The sequence below is a fragment of the Chaetodon auriga genome, chromosome 11 (assembly GCF_051107435.1).
Source record: "Chaetodon auriga isolate fChaAug3 chromosome 11, fChaAug3.hap1, whole genome shotgun sequence".
In the NCBI taxonomy this organism is placed as follows: domain Eukaryota; kingdom Metazoa; phylum Chordata; class Actinopteri; order Chaetodontiformes; family Chaetodontidae; genus Chaetodon; species Chaetodon auriga.
Window position 1 is genome coordinate 26,975,001 of NC_135084.1, and position 20,000 is coordinate 26,995,000.

Consider the following 20,000-nt stretch of genomic DNA (forward strand, 5'->3'; position numbering starts at 1 on the left):
CCAGTCCGGTTCAGTCCAGTCCTCCTGGAGATCAGCCGGGTCCCTGCTGTGTCCTCCTCCTCTTCTTCTGCTTCATCAGACACTTTCACAGACACTCCAGTGAGACGCCCCAGCCCCCCGTCTTAGTCCCAACAGTCCCTGAGAGAGAGTGTGTGTGTGTGTGTGTGTGTGTGTGTGTGTGTGTGTGTGTGTGTGTGTCATGACGGACAGGCTAATTAAAGGTGCGGCTCGTGTACGTTTTCTTATCTCGGTTGTTTTGACCTTCACTCAGCTCTGACCTCTGACCTCTGACCTTGTCCCCTCAGAAAGTGCTGAACAGGTTCAGGTTCACGAGAAAAGAAGCTGAACATACAGAAAGAGTTTACCCCAAAATATGACAAGTGTCCAGTGTCCAGTGTAAATAAATGACAGACACGCCAAGTCGTTCCTCCACGTGTTAATTATGATACTGAGAATAATATGGCTGAGACAGGTGAGACAGGTGATTCAACTGGAGCTACTGTCGAGAAGAATGTCTTCATTTTTCTTGTTTTTTATGTTGGGTGGACACGAGGTCATAGTTCATCTGATGTCTGTCACATATCTCACCTCTGCTTCTGACGCTGCCACAGTGGACGTCACGACGCAGGGCAGGAAAACCCTCAACAAGTCCGGGGTCCAGAGTCTGGACCGGCAGGAAAACCCTCAACAAGTCGGGGGTCCAGAGTCTGGACCGGCAGGAAAACCCTCAACAAGTCCGGGGTCCAGAGTCTGGACCGGCAGGAAAACCCTCAACAAGTCGGGGGTCCAGAGTCTGGACCGGCAGGAAAACCCTCAACAAGTCCGGGGTCCAGAGTCTGGACCGGCAGGAAAACCCTCAACAAGTCGGGGGTCCAGAGTCTGGACCGGCAGGAAAACCCTCAACAAGTCGGGGGTCCAGAGTCTGGACCGGCAGGAAAACCCTCAACAAGTCGGGGGTCCAGAGTCTGGAGGTACTACAGACGTGTTTCATTTCAGATCATGTCCACACTGTAACCCCGGGGACACTCCGTACAGACCATAATATATCTCCATCCCAGCACCTTTAAAACAAACAGAGACCCGTCTGATGGGACAGCGGCCATTTTGAATAGTCAAAGCAGGAAACTGGATAAAAACAAACACTGAAAGTTTGAGACTGGTTTACTCTTTATTTTTAATTCTACCTATAGTGGTTCCTACTGAAGAGCTAAAAATGCCTCAAATATTTCATTTCTCTGTTTTCAGTGGTGGATTAATCAATAATGGATCTGTTACAGGATCAATCGCTGCTTTTGGTCTGTTTGTGGGATCATCATCAGTCCTGTCCAATGAAGGGACTTTTTGCTTCATCACTTGAACCTTAAGATAGACAGTTATCATTTTTAGCCTACATTTATTAGCTATATGCTAACAACTTACAGTTAGCAAGAAAATTGGCTAGCTAGTTAGCTATAGGCTGCTAGGCTGGTCCAAAAATGTGTTTTTTTAAATGTAAGCTAAATCCTCCTTCAGTTTCCTTTAAGTTTATTTTACGTAGTTTCTTTAAAAAAGAAGTGTCAGTATATCTTTGATAGCCGCGCACACGCCGTTCTGTTAGCTCGTTCATGAGACGGAGCTAAATCAAAGCTGGCAACACTTTTTCTTTTCAGTTTATTCTCACAAACTTAATTTAATTTTAATTTTTGAAGGTTATTTACTGGACTTCCTTTGTCAAAAACAAACTCAGGAGTTTGAAGGCAGCATTCACCATCTTCCCAGCCTGAGTATTCAAAATGGCCGCTGCGTTAGCCAGCTGGACCGTTTGTTAGCTCAGCAGAGGTGTAGATAGTTAGTTAGCTAGCCGCTTGGCCAGTTAGTAAATGTAGTTAGTCATTTTAATTTAATGCCACGGTTCCTGAATTACCACAGAGACAACCAATAGTTACCTGAGTGACCAGCCACTGTCCAATCAGAAGCCAGCAAGGCTCAGCCAGTTACAGCAGCTTGATGGTGGAGGAAGGTGTGAAGGAATGTTTGAGTTTCCCCAGACTGACGCTGATGATGATGATAACGAACGATGACGAATTTGTCTTACATCCCTGTACCGCCCCCCCCCCCCCCCCCCCTGTCCAGGTTGTGTATAATACTACTATAATACTACTACTGCTATCTGAGAGTTAATATATGAGCGACGGGGCGATGAGGCCTGCTGTGGATTTTCACTGTAGAACATGATGATGTAACATGTTGTCTTTCAATGTTCAGAATAAACTTCAGTTGGACCAAGACTGCAGCTGTCCGTCCTCTTTGTCTCTGGAAAATCATTTGAGGACATGTCCACACTCACACATCAGTGGGCGGGTTAGGGTTACGATCCACATGAATAAACGTCCAGACGTTCTGAAGCTTTTCATCGTTTGGCTTCATGCAGAGATGGAGTTTCAATCAAAGGAAATCCAATAATTACATAAAGGTACATTGGGTTTTTTAAATTAATTATTTATTTTTCAATTTATGATCGCTGCCTAAAAAACAGAACATTGTCAGCATCAAGGAAAGTGAGCATTAAACACGAAGAGCAGAAGTTTCTTTTCAACATGTCCTGTAAGGTTAATTCATTATTTCAGCCAGGTAACAGGTGAGTTATTCAGTCAAGTAGACTTTCTATAGTTTTATCTCTCACATTGTGTTATTCATCTAAACCTGCAAAAAGCTAAATAAACGGCAGTAGTTTAATACTGAAGTAAAGTCGAAATACTGAAGTAAAGTACAAGTACCTCAAAACTGCACTATTGTAAATGCACTTAATTACTTTCCATCAGTGTAGCTGAGAAACACCGCTGAGCACCAATCAGACAGTACTGAGACTCGTTTTCCATTCAGGCTTTTATTTTGATAATGCCGACCGGAAACACGCTCTTTTTCTGTTTGTCTTGACACCAGTGTGAAGAGGCTTCAGGTGGAGGCTTCAGGAGGAGGCTCTCTGTCACTATGATGATGGAGAAGCCACAGGACAGACAGACACACACACACACAGAAGACACTCACACAGACAGACACACACAGACAGACAGACACACACACACAGACAGACAGACACACACACACACAGAAGACACTCACACAGACACACACACACAGAAGACAGACACACACAGACAGACAGACGGTTGTTGGATGTTGCGCAGTGAGTCTGAAGGATACAAACAGAGAAGCTTGAGGACGAACTCTTTGATTATTGATCTGTGATCGGATCAAACATGGCTGCTGCTTTGATCAGAGGAGGATTCAGAGTGAGTCCATGATTCTGTCTAAAGTTTAGTCTGACCTCATGGTGGAAACTAAGTACATTTACTCAAGTACTGTGACGTTACTGAAGTACTTTACAGATTCAGATAATTACTACAAAATGTAAGGATGTGTTATTGTGCTGCTACACAGCAGAAAATAAAGTAATTAAGAAGAAACAGAAAAGTGATGCCAACATTAATCCATCAATTATTAGAATTAAGATAAGACTTTATCTATCCTTTCTGGGGAAATTCAGTCATGTAATATATATTATTGTGCACAACAAGAACTTTTTGTACTTTAAGTGTATTTTATGCTAGTACTTTTGTATTCAAGTAAAATGTTGACTGCATGCCTTGTAACAGAGTATTTGCACACTGTGGTATCACTGCTTTTACTCTAGTAAAGGATCTGAGTACTTCTTTAGTACTCTGAGTATTTGCATTGCCCTTCATTAGATTTTTACCTTCACATACAAGCAGGAATGAAGTATTTATACTGTGAATACGTGACGATACTGTGCAGTCATTGGAAGTTTACTCTCAAACTCTTCAGCTGGAAAAAATGTTTCTCAGAAACACTTAATTTAGCTTTTCAAACACAAACCAGTCTGTCAGGACAGGAGGACCAGTACTTCTGACTGTGTGTGTGTGTGTGTGTGTGTGTGTGTGTGTGTGTGTGTATTCAGTGTATTCACAGAGACCTCTGGAGGCCACAGGCTGCAGTATTCAGTTCCAAACCACCTGACAGGAAACAACCTCACAGATCTGCCATCAGTGAGACAAACAGACGTCTCTGTCTGTCTCCATCTGTCTGTCTGTGTCTCTGTGTGTGTGTGTGTGTGTGTGTGTGTGTGTGTGTGTGTGTGTGTGTCTGTATCTCTGTCTGTCTGTCTTTGTCTCTGTCTGTCTCCGTCTCTGTGGGGTGTTTACTGCTCATCCACTGTCCTCTGCATTCGTCCATTGTCCCTGTGCGTCTGTGGATCAGTGACAGCGGTGCCCCGTGGCGCGGAACAACGTGCCGCCATGTTGGATCGGTGACAGGAAATAAAGAAATCCTCTATCAGGATACTCTGAATGTTATTTGTATTGCAGTATCGACATATATTGAGATATACACAATTTCATGAAAAATCAGTTGCCAAACTGTTGTTGGATAAATGACCATCAGTGAGTGGAACATGTGAATGGTCCAATCAGAATCCTTCAAGTGTTTCCTTGAAGGATTCTGATTGGATTCTTATTAGTGTTTTCAGTGCTTTTATTCTCTGTCTGTTTCCTGTGACCGACAGAGAGAGCCAAGACTCAGCCTGCCATTGATGTTGCTGAACTGCTGGAGCAGATCTCCTCCCAGAGCAGGCCGGACACGGCGCCACCTGCTGGTCAAGGTCAGCACATTCAGGACGTCTCATGTCTCCACGTCTTGTTTTTTCTGTCAGCACAGCAGCTGAAGAAAGGCTGGATTTGGATTTTTACAGGATCATTTTTTTAGTGTAGAATCTAAATTCAGAGGGTTAGAACAGCAACACAGTTAACTTCAGGTAACCACAGGTAATCTCAGGTAACCTCAGGTAAGCACAGGTAACCAGATGAGTGAACAGACTGTTAACTAACTGAGTCCCTCAAATGTTTGTTCTGCTTGTTTCTTGCTTCTTTGTTCTTTATTTGTCTTGTTTTTGTGTTTTTCAGAATTAGATCCGGTGCAGAGACTCTTCCTGGAGAAGATTAGAGAATACAACAACATGCGCAGGTAAGGAGACAAAAAGTCAGTGAGGACACTCCTTCAGGAGGTCTCACAGACAAACAAAGGACAGCTGCTTGAGTCCTCTGTCAGAGAGTGAATTTCCCAAAATGTTGAACTATTTTTTAAGGACCTTCAGTCACTTATGAATGAGCAGGCTTTGAATTCAAGGTACGGTCTGATTCAAGGTATGATCTGATTCAAGGTACGATCTGATTCAAGGTATGGTCTGACACAAGGTATGGTCTGATTCAAGGTGCGATCTGATTCAAGGTATGGTCTAACACAAAGTACGGTCTGATTCAAGGTACGATCTGACTCAAGGTACGGTCTGATTCAAGGTACGATCTGACTCAAGGTACGATCTGACTCAAGGTACGGTCTGAGTCAAGGTACGATCTGACTCAAGGTATGGTCTGAGTCAAGGTGCGATCTGACTCAAGGTACGGTCTGACACAAGGTACGGTCTGACTCAAGGTACGATCTGACTCAAGGTACGGTCTGATTCAAGGTGCAATCTGATTCAAGGTACGATCTGACTCAAGGTACGGTCTGATTCAAGGTACGATCTGATTCAAGGTACGATCTGACTCAAGGTACGGTCTGACTCAAGGTACGGTCTGATTCAAGGTACGATCTGACTCAAGGTACGGTCTGACTCAAGGTACGGTCTGATTCAAGGTACGATCTGATTCAAGGTACGATCTGACTCAAGGTACGGTCTGATTCAAGGTACGGTCTGATTCAAGGTACGATCTGACTCAAGGTACGATCTGACTCAAGGTACGGTCTGATTCAAGGTACGAATCAATAGAAAGACATTTAAACTTGAGCTGTTTGTAGAATAAAAGTGCTTCGTGTGAAATGTAGCTGGTAGAAATAAGCAAACATGTTGCTCTGACGTGTTTCAGGTTCTGTCTTGTTGTGATAAATTCTGTCCTCTAACAGAGACAATGAGTCTCAAGAGACGTCCTGCTTTTAGAAAAGTCTGTCCACAGGTGAGGCACAGGTGTGCTCCAGTTGCCTGATGCCAACCACACAGGACAAACTCAGAGTTCATGGTGGGAACCTTTAATGCTGAGGTGAAATGTAGAGGGGACGTCTTCCATCCTCTGTCTCGTCTTCCTCACTCAGGTTAAATGAAGGACTGTTGGAGGCGGAGCCAGATTACCAAAAGCATCTGTCCGAGGAGATGGCGAAGCTCCAGAGGCTTCATGGAGGAGGAGACCTGAGCAGCTTCCCTGAGTTCACCTTCAGCGGTGAGAGAGGACACCTTGTTTTTTCAGGAGGGAAAAAATAATAAAAATATGTGAGGACATCACAGAGACACACTGCTTTGTCTGCCGTGTTCGTTAACAGTGTGGCCCATAGTATCATCACATGTGGAGATGGTGGTTTTTAGCTGTACTTTTACCTATGAACATGTTTTATCTGTGTTGTACTGCAGCAAACCTACAGGTACTTTCAGACTCACTGAACTCTGTACACTGACAAACCAATGATTTCTCTTCAGAGCACGAAGGGGACCCGGAATCCCGTGATCCACGATGGCAGCCTCCGACTCTTTGAGGCCTTCCTTCACCTCTTCTCCTCAGCCCCGTCTCCTGACCTCCTCCTCCATCACCTCCTCGTTTCCAACAGAGAGAGACAACAACTGAGAGAACAGCGAGAGGGAGAGAATAAGCTGCATGTGAACTTTGTTTGGGAGATCCACTATTAAAAAAGGGAAATATATTCTGTCTGATTGAACTGTGATCAATAATGATATCGACTCATTTATCTGATTAAAGCAGAGCTTCTGGAGGAGTGAGTCTGGCCTTCTGTGACATTCAGGATGTTTGTATGAAACAATGAGAATGACTAAAGCGTCACACACTGAATGAACAGCAGGTGGTGCTGTCCAGCAGGTGTTGCTGTCCAGCAGGTGGTGCTGTCCAGCAGGTGTTGCTGTCCAGCAGGTGGTGCTGTCCATTCAGTCGCTTTCTCTTTGCCTCATTTATCTGTCTTTATATCTACTTCTCTCTGTTTCTGCGCCTCTCTCTCTTTTCCTTTGTCTTACTTGCATCTGCAGTCGGTAGTTATCTACACATGTACTCGATGTTCTCTCATACTCGATGTGCTCTCCATCACGGCCAGCTGTGTTGTGTGGTGTCCCCTTCAGTCACGACTCTGATGGAGAAGCTGTGAGTCACACACACACACACACACACACACACACACACACGCCTTAAACTACACTGTGAAGGATGCAAACTTGAGCATTTTTTCCGTTTGTCCTTTATTTTATAAGGGAAAAAAACCCAAATGAATGTAAAATAGTAAAGATAAAATAATAATAATAATAAATAAAATAAAATAGAAAGGACTTGTGTCTTCACCTTTATTTAATTCCAGATGTGTTGATCAGGAATCAGGACGCGTTTCGTGGTCCTCTGGTGACGTAATCCGGTTTAGGCGGTCTCTCAGATTGCCTGCGCAGAATCCCGCCGTGCGTGTGTGTGTCATTGTCCTTCAGTAAAAGTCTAGCTACACGCGACCTGTCGGTTGTCTGTCCAGGTCGTGACAACCTTTTTTTTAATCCTCAGTGAACTAAACGTTAACGACAACGCTAACAGCAGCGTCAACGGTCGGTCCAAACCGATACCCGCTGTTTTGTTGTGTGTGTGTCCACGCGCGTCTGTGCGTGAGGCCGCACGCTCTCTCTCTCTCCAATCATAGACAGACTCTGCACATCACCCGCTACAACCACTACACGCGCTCACACACCGCCATCCTGCGTGAGACACACACCGCTGCTTAGCTAGCTAGCCAACATTGTTCCTGGTTAGCTTCTGTGGTTGTGTTTGGATTCAGTTTTTTTCGTGTTGTTATGTGTAGACGCGATTATCGTTGAAGTAACGGATTATCTGCGTCCCTCCTCGGCTGACCGGGAGCCGCCATGGAATGCCGTGTTCTGTCCATACAGAGCCATGTCGTCCGGGGATACGTGGGCAACAAGAGCGCCTCTTTCCCATTACAGGTAAATAGAATCCTCAATGCACCCATCATCGGACAGCCAGCGGCGAGACACAACCCCGTCAGACACGCTTGGTTCCCCTTTGCCCACCAAATCTGACCGCCACCCTCCCTCAACATGAAGCCGACACATGTAAATACGGATTTTCGTTCGGTCTTTTCAAGGGAAATCGGTCATCCGCCTAAACCGTCGCTGAATGAGTTAAATGTGGTCACGGATAGTTGTATTTTCCCCACTGTGATCGTGCAAAAGGCCATGAACGATGGCGTTAAGGGACGTGCATGAAAAGCCCGAATAACACAACTGTCATCTCGGTGTCAAGTGGGCACCTCGACGACAGAATCCCCCTTTTCCACCCCGTCCAGGAGCCATGGCACTGAGGGAGGAGAAACATGGGCGAGCTCATGGCAGCTGAACGGGTCTTACAGCTAGGCTGTAAATGAAGGAGGAACAACGTGTTTTTCTGTCCATCACGAGAAAGCATACGTGTGTTTGATGCACTCAATAGAAATACCTGAATGTGGAGCGACTTACTGACGAGTCTGTTGGCCAGAAGCGGAGTGGTGTCTGACAGTGGACCTCATGTTGATCAGATGAGCCCTGCCTGCATGAGTGGTGACAGTGATGGTAACTGTGACGTGGACAAACAAGCCTGTGACTGACAGGTGAACCTAAGGCCTTACTTACCTGTCAGTGACACTTTACACCTTCCATAAGGTACTTAATGATGATCTCAGGGGGCAGAGAGACATTTGTACCCAGAAGAAGTCAACCTGTTAACTGGCCAGCACAGTGTGGGTGCATCGGGTCTTCATACAGCTTCAGCCAGGCAGACAGACAGGTCGGCAGGTAGACGGGCAGACAGACAGCTGTGATGGTCGTGATGTGTGTGAGAACATCCACACATTGAGCCTCCTGCAGTGTGTAATACCAGGTGAACAAATAATCAATACAGCTGTTTGCTTTGGCTTTTTAAATGAACTTGTACACATTGAGGAGAAGGTTAACCTACATGTGCCTCCTTCACTACAGAGAGCAGCTGTTTGCTGCTTCGGCACATTGTGTTTCATTAGAATAAGGGCAGACGTACATGTTGTGTGTGTGTGTGTGTGTGTGTGTGTGTGTGTGTGTGTGCGCGCGCGCGTGTGTGTGTGTGTGTGTGCGTGCATGCGTGTGTGTGTGTTACAAAGGTTTAAAGATCTTTCTAAATGGCCTGTACAGTTCAGTGACAGAGAATATAATAACGTATTGATCACTGCTTTTGAAACATGAAGTTGCCCTTTTAGGTGGGCACTCTACACTTACAGTGTGACCAATGGCTGTCTTGTCATTTGCTTTTGCAGCATCATAAAATCACCTCTAACTGTGGTCCCATTGATCATGTGAGCATCCCATCTGGACAATAAACATTTGGAAACTTCCTCAGTAGAGAAAAGGGCAGTATCAGGGACTGTTGAAGCCTGGATGTCCAGCACAAAAGACGCACATTAATTTGTGACAAACTCAAAGCTCTTAATCTGAACTCTGTTAAATCATTGCCTCCAGTTCAGTGATTCATTTGTAGTGTCAAACGGCCGTCTGCGTCAGGTGTCCCATTACACTGTACATTACAGAGATATGATGGGCACCCGCCATCCAATCAGAATCAAGAACTCCAATGGCAGTAGTCTGCCAGCACAGTTTTTCCACAGACGTGGTTTAGCCTGCTCTAATCAGGTCCAGACCAAGCCGGGCCACACTCTGATGGCTTAGATGGTCTCCTCCCTCAATCCAAGTGAACCAAAATGATGAATCTCAAACAGATCAAAGTTTACTGATAATGCAGTTTTTAAATAAAAGTCTAACCTGAGAGCAGCTATAACAACCAGTGACACCTGATCAAAAGGTCAACCAACCAATCAGCCAACAGTCCAGCATCTTGAGCTGCTCTTAAATAAAGATGGTCATATCGGAAGTGAGCCAGCGTGAGAAGGGAAACACAGTCATCCTAATGAATGTCAAATAATGATTGTTACCATAATTTACCTTAATGTCTTATTTAATTATGACTTCTACTCTGCTCACTGGCTGGCCGGTGTCTGATATAACTGTAAGACACAAACATAGTTTTAAATGACTGCTTAGCTTATACATAAGTAAGCTGAAAGTTACCACAGCAAGCATTGATTCCTTCCAGTGTTAATGGTTAATCTCAATAACCCTTAAACTGACCGACGGCCGAGGTGTTCATCATAGTAACCAATGGAACGGAAGAAAACAGGTGATGAGTTTTCGTGATTCTTTTTAACTGGTCAGGGTGCCTCTTTTGACACGATCCTTTGTGTGACTGACCCCTTATCAGAGGGTCATCTAAAGAAAGTGGAGGGTGGCAGGCGTCAATCAGCTAACCACACAGTGGATTTCTGAGCACTTACAGAGGAAGAGCTGCTGACTGTAGCCTGATAATAGGGACCAGTGACTGTGGTGTTGAGTCATTACCTGTAGTAGCCGTAATAACACCCTTACCTGAAGGCACAGTCAGCTGAGTGCTTTACAAAGAACTTCACGGCTAGAATAAAGACAGAAACGGCAAATGCATTCAAAACAAGCCATTGATTTGATATTATATGAAGGGACACAGAGGTTATTGGCTCCTCCCAGCCGTGACAGTGATCGCCATTTCCTTTTTACCGTCCCTGATGTTGACAGTGCGATGATAACAGCGATTGCTTTGGCTCTATAATTGCCATGATGATGATGATGATGATGATGATGGTGATGATGCTGGTGATTGTTACAGTTTCATATTTTCCACCAGCGGCAGTGTGGCAGTCCCTCGAGACGTTGAGGCTGGGACAGGCCTACAGTCCACGTCCCATCGTCCTGAAAGATGGTCACTTGTTGTGAGAAGTGCTGGTGTATTTTTAGCCTGCGGTGCCTCAGGATGTGTTCGGCGGTTATCCTAATGGCTGCTGGGCTTTGATGCATGTCACCAGGATTCAGTGCAGCCATTAATGTTCTACTACGGCTGATTAAGGCCTATTTGAACCAGGCTAATGTTAAAGTAATGTTTACCAGGGCAGTTGCCTAAAGCTCGTACTAGACACTGATGTTAACCAGGACATTGTACGAAACCTCCATCTTAACCAGAGCAGGTCATAGTTAAGTCGACATTAGTCAGTAGGATCGACTGTTGGATGTGGCTTTTTAAAGATACTGGTATCCACGATTTCTTTCCCTTATGTGTTAATACCAACATGCATGTTTGTGTGTTGAGTGTTAGTTTTGATAACACTTGGTTGATCTTTGGAGGAAAATCAGGTGTTTTAATAGATTGTGGCAACATTTATTATTATTGTTCCACATGGTCCCTTACAAATATATCCAGTAAAATAAGGATAAATAATGATTCTGTTGCTAACGTGACAGTGGTGTCAAGTGTAATCAGAAAAAGACCAGTTTTACCATATTGATGCTGCAGCCAGTGTTTACTGGTGCCAGTAACTATTAAGAGCATCTGTAAACGAGCTAAATAGTAAGACCACATTAATGTTTGATTCTGCAGACGGTATCTGTGATACAGCCTTTTAACCGTGCAAGTTACGCTGCCTTGATTCAAGGCCTTAAATAGTCTTGCATTGAGCTAAATGAACTATTATGAGTCATCCAGATGTTGTGATTTCTTTGTGGACCTGTCCCCAGGTGAGAACTTAGACCAGTCATGCAGACAGTCTCTCTGTTGCTTTCACTTTCAAATTATTAGAGAGATGAAATATTGACTCTACTTTTAAATGTAATTTGCATTGAAAGGACTTTTAAATTGTTGAATCCATGGAGACAAAATGTCCAGGCACCACATTTTCACTTGTTGAGATGTTAAGGGGAATAACGACGATGTAAATGTAGGGTTGAAGTCAGATCCAGTCCAGTGTATCAGTGGCAGGTATAAGCGGACAGTATTAGAAATGTGTTTGGCTGGTGAGTTTGTGAATGTGGACATGAAGGACAAAGAAAAAGAGACTATTTTTTTATTACTGTTTTCTTTATTTTGAGCTAGTAAGCAGAAAAGCAGAGTCAGTGAAGAGCAGCTCTCAAAGTCAGAACCATGATTCAGATAAGGGTGGTGATGATGATGATGATGATGATGATGATGATGTCAGGAAATGTGCAGGGCATCCCTCCCTCTGTGCTGACAGGACAGAGAATCTCACGCCTGTCAGCAGGCAAGGCGATCTGAGGGAGCAGGGCTGTGATTGGCTGCGGCTGGATTCCTCCTGGTGATGTCACTGAAGATGGAGACAGGCTGCCTCAGAGCTGGACTGGATAGACTGAGCTTTCACATAGAAACAAAGCATCAGGCGTGCAGTCGTCAGGCCCCACAGTGCAGATTAATGCTTTTTACATGGAGTTAAATGTGTATCATCAGTTTGGAGCCTCATTGGTTGGTAGTCAGTGTGATTTCCTCCAAAAATCAAGTACAAGTGGAACCAAACAGGCTCATTTTATCAAGGCAGCACTGCAGAAGAAGAAGAAGAAGAGAGCAGGTAGCTGATGAAGACGTGAGAGACTGTGAAGATGAATCAGTGAATTATCAGTGTGACAGTTTCTCTTCCCCTTTCAGTAGCAACAACCTTTGGTTCCACGCTGACACCGTGGAGCGTTTTGCTCAAGGACACTTCAGCTGGTTGGCTGACCTGTTTCTGGAGTCGCTCGTGTCCCCACCCTGATGTCCTGAGTGTCAGTCCTTTGTGATTTTAAATGCAAGGGAAAGCTGTTATGATCCACACATGATGGGAAAGAACAACAAGTGCCTTGAAACCTTTTTGACCATCATCAAATCTTCAAACTTTGAATTTGGCAGCTCGTTCACTTTTAGAAGCTAATGCCCAAACGTCGTTCAGAGGAGACTGAAGCCTTGTGACAAAATGACTAATTCTTCATTGTTGGTAACCAGACAAGCCTGGGATCAATTTAATTAGTGCTTAATGTAATTAAAGTTGTTCCTGTAGCTACATCTGGAGTAGAATTGAACAGAGTGAACTCTATTGTCCAGCTGAGACAAAGAAATATACAACCCCACTTCCAACAGAAGTCTGGACTCTGTCTACACGTTATTCAAACCAGAATCAATCATCAATAATCAAACTGTGTTCACTTTCCTGAAGTGTCTCTGAGTCCATGTGTTCATCTCCTTCATCCTTCATGTGTTCACAGAGTGGTGAACCTCGCTGCATCCTCTGTGATCGACTGAGTCTTTCCAGGATGCCCCTTTCATACCCAATCATGATCCTCTCACCTGTTACCAATCAGCCTGTTTACCTGTGGAATGATCCAAACAGGTGTTTTTGGAGCGTTCCAGTCTGTGAAACGTGCTGCTGCATCAGATTCACAATCAGCAGATATTTACAGAAATCAATGAGGCTGATGAGGTCAGACATTAAATATATTGACTTGTGCTTTTTTCAGTTCAGCTTATGTCAAAAAGGATTAACAAATGATCACATTTTGCTTAATTTATATGCTACATAGTCTGCTAACTTTTTTGGAATTGGGCTGTAAATGCAAACATGTCAAGAATATAGAAAACATCCCACTAACAGAAAAGACCTGTCAGTCGAACAGCAGTCAGTGCAGACTGAAGCCTGGAGTCAACCCACAGCTCAGCCATGACGCAGTAAATACAGCATCTGTGTTGACTCAGACGTGATGATCCTGTGCTGTGACACATGCTAATTAAGAAACACTTCACTGGCCCGTGGCAAGAGGGCCTCCTCATGTGGGAATGTACCACACGTGTCACAGAAGGCTCAGTGTTTACTTTTCATGGTTTTGTTAATTTCCTCTTTGCAGTCTCTGGCCATGCTTTCTCCCCAGCATCAGCAGTCTATCTGTGTCACTGACTTGAGGCTTATGAATAGAGCGAGAAAGGATGTGACCTAAATAACATATTCTTAGCCCATCAGCTTGACATCAACAGTCAGTTTGTGTCCTGCTCCACCAAAGGAACATGTTGTAATAGACAGGTTGTTCCTATGTTAAAGGGTCTTCTACCACAGTCAAACAGGGTTTTATCCACAGCAAACAGAATCACTTCCTATTAAGAAACACCTAATAGGATTTGGGTCTACGTGACTTCATGTATCCAGATAAAAACGAACATTTTCCTCTGCGTTTGAGTCTCATTCACATGCAAATAGAATCCAGACCCTCAAATCACTTCTGAATTGATCCTTAAGTCAACATAAAGTAAAGACGTAGCCACATGATCGACAGGATTCAAGATTCAGGATTCTTTATTGTCATGTACTTGTAACAATGTAACATCGTCACCAGTAAGGAAATGTTTTGTGCTTAATGCCAACTCAACTTCACAGTGCAATATTCAGAATAAAACATATACATCTAAAAAAAAAGGTATTTACAAGAGTGAATAAAATAGAGCTAGCATAAAAATAGAATAGGATAATAGATCGCTTGTCGATCACACAGGACTTCTTTCAGTCATACTCATCAGCTGTCATCACGTTTTAGGGCCATTGTGGAGGCTGGAGCTCATGCTGTTGAACTGTACACAGCATGTTTCTAACATTTCAGTACATCTGTGCACAGAATGCATGAAACTAGAGCCTCTGCGGGTCAGGGCTTAAAACGCTAACTATGAACTGAGCGTCTCCAGTTTGACCTCGATAAAAATCTTTCAAAAGCAGCTTGAAGGTTCAGTGTACTGCAGAGTTGGTGGATTAGATTTCTACCAGCCACAGGGTCACTGGGCTTCTTCTGACCTCCAGGTAGCAGAGGACAAATATAGGATGTCCCTTTAGATACCACTAAAAAATCACAGAGGTTAGATTATGAAGTGTGTAATCAGAGGTGTGTTCCTACACTTCTGTCTTTTAGAACTAGTACTTTCAGTAGAAACGGTGTCATGTTCTTCATCCCTGACACCACTGAGAGCTGAGCATGTTTCCTGAACGCCTCGTGCAGTAGTACAAATGCAGTATCTCACCGTTCAGAATACACGTTACACTTCAGGAAGCGGCGCACTGACAAAGTCAGTCCCGAAAGCGGAGTCTTGTACCTCAAAGATACAGTCAGTTGAAAAGAACAAAGAAGTCATTCACTGCTGCTGCTTCCTGCTTCCGTCCAATTAAATGAAGTCCTTCAGATAACAGCTGACTGTGCTCGTCTTTGGTCACGTGTCTGTCCGTCTGTCTCTGGTAATGAAAAAACAGAAAGTTCAGATCTGTGCAGGTTTTCAGCTGAAGTCAGACTCACGGAGTGTTGTTTTTATCTCCTCACAGATCACAGCCAACGTGTAGATTTAAGGCAGCTGATCAATATTTTCACATCATCAATGGATCATATCACCATGTGTACTGTGACAGGTGCAGCTCGTGTGGATGAGTTTTATCGTATCCCGGCTGCTTTCGGCTAAAACGCTCTAAAAGCGCCATGAACTGCTCAACGTCAAACTGCAGACGTTACTGAAAGCTACCAATCAGCTGGTGAACATCTCAGACCTGCTAACGTTCCCGTCTGTCCTGGGATTTTCACATATTTTGCCCGTCTCTCCCGCTGTCCTCATTTACATATTTTCCCAGAAAGCTTCCATGTTTTTAACCTTTCTTTTTCCAAAAAAGTTACCTGTAACGTCGATGGGAGGCTTGACCACCTTTTTGATGTGTTTGCTAAATTCCCCTCCAGTCCAGCAGGTGGCAGTATGTAGAACATCAGCTGTAACATGACAAGAAGCCATTCACTCAAACAGCACCCACCAATCAGGAAAGATGAACACCTTAGGGATGTTTACCTGCCAAAAACTGTGTCTGTGCAAGCACCTGACCAGGTGGAGGAGGCTGCCTCGTACTTAATGCTTTCTGTAAAACGTGGCTCACAGATTTCAGTGTATGACGCAGAGGCAGAGGCGACATGAGCCGGCGTGACCAATCTGCCGCCCCAGAGCTGCAGAAACACGCTCCACCAATGACTGCAGCCATAGCGTCTCTCCCATCCACTCCACCCCCATCCTCTCCCACCGCGTCTCTCTGTTGACTGTAGCCTCTCAGACATTCTGTGGAAGTGATGGGTACATGTACTTCAATACTACACAAATAAACTAGTCTATGTTTCATTTCTGTGACGCAGGGATGTTGACAGCGTTTCACCGTCAGCCAGGTATCTGACTGCGACCTGACTGTGGTCACTTGATGGAGGAACCAGTTCACCCAATCCAAAGCAAGTGTTTGCCCAGTGCTGATTTTAGGATTCACCGTGTGTCCCCTTGTCTTAATGTAAGGGGTCTGTGGACATCGGTCAGGGTGGCGGGACGGTCTTATTTTCATATTCAGGTGTGGACAGGTGTGGGACATGGTGGAACGTTGGATTTCCACCAGGAGCTGGTGGAGACACACGGAGCTGACAGGAGAGTGAACACCAGTCAGGATCAGTGTCAGCCATGTTAGCCTGCACACGCAGCGCGGTGCTAACGGCTTTGCAGTTATTTAAAGGCCATAAGACGTCATGTGGCGTGATCCCAGCTTGTTTCTGATTGGCCAAAAAACAGTTATTGTAGGTTTGATTGTTTTTTGCAAATTACAGCCAGTCCAGCTTTAATCGCAGTATGACTGTTGCTGCACAGTTTGCATACTGCGAGTACAGGAGTGTGGTGTATTTGTACTACTCTACTGAAAGTACAGTTGAGCCTGAAATGTCTCCTCTCTGTCTCCTCTTTCCAGGTTTTAGGCTTTGAGGTGGACTCCATCAACTCTGTCCAGTTCTCCAACCACACAGGTAAGACAGATGAAATGGCATATTTCTTAGAGTGTGTGTGTGTGTGTGTGTGTGTGTGTGTGTGTGTGTGTGTGTGTGTGTGTGAGAGTATGAGTCAGTCAGTGGTGATGAGGTGTTGGTCAGTGGTGTTAGAGAGACGGTGGTCTTCAAGGCTGACGAGTCCACAGCTGAGTGAGTCCAGTTTTTTTTGGGGGGGGGGTGTCATTGACTTCTCTGGCTGACACCAGAGCAGCGTTCAAACACAGACGCAGCTGTGGGGGCTGAACTCCATTCACATTTGAAACAGGCTGTCTCGTGTCTTGGAGGTGAGTTGACTGTGAAACAGTGACATGAAGTCAGCGTTTGGCTCCGAGGCTGCAAAGTTACAACACGGGACAGAGGATGTGGACATTTATGCCAAGGACAGGGTCTCATTAGGGACTTAAAGTCAGAATGTCTCTGTCTCTGTCTCTGTTTCTGCTGGCTGTGACCTTTAACTTTGCCCTAAATTCTTGAGGTACCCCTTGAACCCTTCCTGTACCACAGCATACGTTATATTAATTACTGAAATGGCAGTAAGATTCAGTTTGGGTGAACATTTTTAATTTGGCTGTGCATCCAGAAATGTTCTGTTGACCTGCTTTCTATCACTGCTGACAAAATGTGGTGTTTGTTTGCATCCTGCAAAACTACCTCTCACAGAGGGATATTCTGCTTGTGTTGATTATTGATTATCATGATAACGTTTGGCTGTTTCAACAAAAACTACAGCATGATGATTGGTTGCTTTACACAGAGATATGTTGTCATCATTGATCAGATGGATGATCGATGTATGATTGATACAGCAGTGGTGTTCAATTGCTTGATAAAGTGTGTGTCGACCTGATGAAGGTTTTTCGGTGCTGAAATTTAAGCACTTTTTAACACATACAAAGATTAAAAAAGGATCAACAAACAGGGTGAAAATCTCATTTTGAAACAGCCCGATGAGAGACAAAGCAGACAACAAAAAGAGCAAAACTCAAAGCCCAGAATGGAGATTTAGAGAAAGGCTCGTCTATAAAAAAGGGTTTTTAAAGGTCACTTCTCTCTAACACTGAACCACAAAGAACTGAGATGCTGCTTCGTCTTCACGGCACCGTTCGAGCCAGATGAGGACGTATGTGAGCGCTCAGTAAATTAGCTCTTCAAAGATCCTGTTTCAACGTTTTTGGGTCTTAAATTATCTTTATTGAGGTCATAAAAAGATCATAAAAAGCACTGAATTTGACTCTAAAAGCCTTGCTAAGGGCAGACGTGCTCTTTGGTCCTGTGTTTCTAACGCTGATGATGTGTTGGATGATCGTACTCGCCACAGAAATACTGATTGGCCAGAGGGGCGTCTGCGTCATCCCTTGGTGTAACATTTATTTTAATATTTTGATCTAATTTCCAGCCCCATGAATGAGTAGTCTGACGGATGGTCTCAGCTCATGTTCTTCATGCTAACGGCGCTCAGAGAACGAATCAGCTGAGCGCTGTGAAAACAAGCTCATGTGCACAGCTGCTGCTTGTTGTTTCACAGAGGACAGCAGCACCACCCAGACTGAGAGGTCCTCACGTGATCGGCACATCGTGAGTTTCTCTTCATCTGAGGAGTCGCTTTGAGCTCCCTCTGTTCCCTGTCACCAACAGAAAGGTCAATATAGGTACAGAGTTGGGTGTCAGATGCTTCATTGAACTCACACAGCTGATCGTTTGCCAGTGTGAAGGCCCAGTTTTCTATGTTTCCATCAACAGAATAATCGTTTCTGGTGTTTAATCATCTCAAACACACGAGTTAAAATGTTGTTTGGGAAGTCAGTCGGCTGTGGTGTGTCAACATTTCTCTGTTGTAGTTGTTGTTTGTTGTTGTAGTTGTTGTTTGTTGTTGTAGTTGTTTGTTTGTTGTTGTAGTTGTTGTTTGTTGTTGTAGTTGTTGTTTGTTGTTGTTGTTGTAGTTGTTGTTGTTTGTTGTTGTTGTAGTTGTTGTTTGTTGTTGTTGTTGTTGTTGTTGTTGTTGTTTGTTGTTGTTGTTGTCGTTGTTGTTGTTGTTGTTGTCGTCGTCGTCGTCGTCGTCGTCGTCGTCGTCGTCACAGTGTTGGGTGGCACAGAGCGGATGGCCTCGACCCCTCATGTGATCACAACCTTCTGCACTGTGTATAAGTCCTGGTTTCCTGCTTCAAGCCAGGAAAGGTCAGCAAGCTGCTTCACATCTGGATTGAAATAAGCGAGTTTAGATGCTGGTTTTGTCATTTCATTTTTTGAGATGGATGATTTTGAGCCTGAGGTGGTGGAAGTCATGTGTAGACTGGGGGAAGGTCGGACTTGACAACTCATCAGGTGCCAAACACTGCACAGCATCTTATGATATTAGCCACAATTTTACAGCTCTACAAAGTCGTCATGTCTGAAATGATTTCATGTTTTTGTCACATCCATACTCCATGTTTTCATCGCCCCCCCACAGCTCTGGTCTGTCTGAACACGACCTGGACCGACTCCTGTGAGTCCCAGCTGACTCTAAGCTCAGGTTAAACCTTTAGGGACCATTAGATGAAGATGAAGGACATACTCTAATCACAGGTTTCATGCTCACTGTGAATATCACCACACATTCAGAGCACACAGGGATGCAGCTGAGGACGAAGGCAGTCACAGGAAACGTCTTCCTCAGTGGGAAACGTCCTCACCTGCACGGTGTAATGGTGTTTGTCTCAGTGACCTTAGCAGAAAAATGCCCAGACTCGGCGCTCCTTTAATCACATCTTGTATATTGAAACCTAACATTTGCAATTCCTTCAAAGAGAGTGTGTAATTTGGTGTGATGCATCGGGGGGGGGGGGGGAGTAGAGGGAGAGAGAGACAGCAGATGATGGAGGGGGTGGGGGGGGAGTAGAGGGAGAGAGAGACAGCAGATGATGGAGGGGGTGGGGGGGGAGTAGAGGGAGAGAGAGACAGCAGATGATGGAGGGGGTGGGGGCAGAGCGACAGGACGCAGCAGTAAACAGCAGCAGGCCTTGTGAATTGCGACAGCAGCGAATGATGACGTCAGAAGCAGCTCTTATCACACACACACACACACACACACACACACACACACACACACACACAGCACACTGACTGCTCATCTCTCTTTCTTAGCCCCTTTGGCTTTCTCCCGGCTTGTTGCTTAGCAACCAGAACCCCCCACCACGTGACCTGG

The 20,000-nt window shown here is 44.6% G+C and overlaps 3 protein-coding genes and 1 long non-coding RNA gene across 6 annotated transcripts in view; 3 read left to right on the forward strand and 1 right to left on the reverse strand.

The window, feature by feature from the left end:
• The window catches only part of itsn1 (intersectin 1 (SH3 domain protein)), a 38,693-nt gene extending 36,426 nt beyond the window's left edge, over nt 1-2,267 (forward strand). For all 3 annotated transcript variants that reach the window (XM_076742234.1, XM_076742231.1, XM_076742232.1), the window contains one exon: nt 1-2,267. This exon is cut by the window's left edge and continues 897 nt beyond it. The gene's annotated coding sequence lies outside the window, so the exon portion shown is untranslated.
• Nucleotides 2,268-3,129: 862 nt separating this feature from the next.
• Nucleotides 3,130-6,814, forward strand: LOC143327902 (ATP synthase-coupling factor 6, mitochondrial-like). The gene is made up of 6 exons (XM_076742546.1): nt 3,130-3,272; nt 3,959-4,046; nt 4,562-4,657; nt 4,959-5,019; nt 6,145-6,269; nt 6,524-6,814. The coding sequence occupies exons 1-6, from the start codon at nt 3,240-3,242 to the stop codon at nt 6,577-6,579; spliced, it is 459 nt and encodes a 152-aa protein (XP_076598661.1). The 5' UTR covers nt 3,130-3,239; the 3' UTR covers nt 6,580-6,814.
• LOC143327903 (uncharacterized) lies at nt 4,035-7,730 on the reverse strand. The gene is made up of 3 exons (XR_013077767.1): nt 7,389-7,730; nt 7,070-7,191; nt 4,035-6,664 (listed from the first exon to the last, which is right to left on the reverse strand). It is a non-coding gene; the product is annotated as an uncharacterized LOC143327903 (long non-coding RNA).
• pdxkb (pyridoxal (pyridoxine, vitamin B6) kinase b) overlaps nt 7,480-20,000 on the forward strand; it is a 26,495-nt gene continuing 13,974 nt past the window's right edge. Inside the window, exons 1-2 of the mRNA XM_076742544.1 lie at nt 7,480-8,029; nt 16,741-16,795. Coding sequence (XP_076598659.1) covers nt 7,949-8,029; nt 16,741-16,795 — 136 coding nt within the window. The 5' untranslated portion in view covers nt 7,480-7,948. The remainder of the gene's footprint in view (nt 8,030-16,740; nt 16,796-20,000) is intronic.

What these genes read in the sequence shown, in the direction of transcription:
- LOC143327902 (XM_076742546.1), top strand. Translation starts at nt 3,240, where the DNA reads ATGGCTGCTGCTTTGATCAGAGGAGGATTCAGA. An exon ending in GGCGCCACCTGCTGGTCAAG is followed by an intron (nt 4,658 to 4,958) that starts GTCAGCACATTC and finishes TGTGTTTTTCAG; the next exon opens with AATTAGATCCGGTGCAGAGA. An exon ending in GAATACAACAACATGCGCAG is followed by an intron (nt 5,020 to 6,144) that starts GTAAGGAGACAA and finishes TTCCTCACTCAG; the next exon opens with GTTAAATGAAGGACTGTTGG.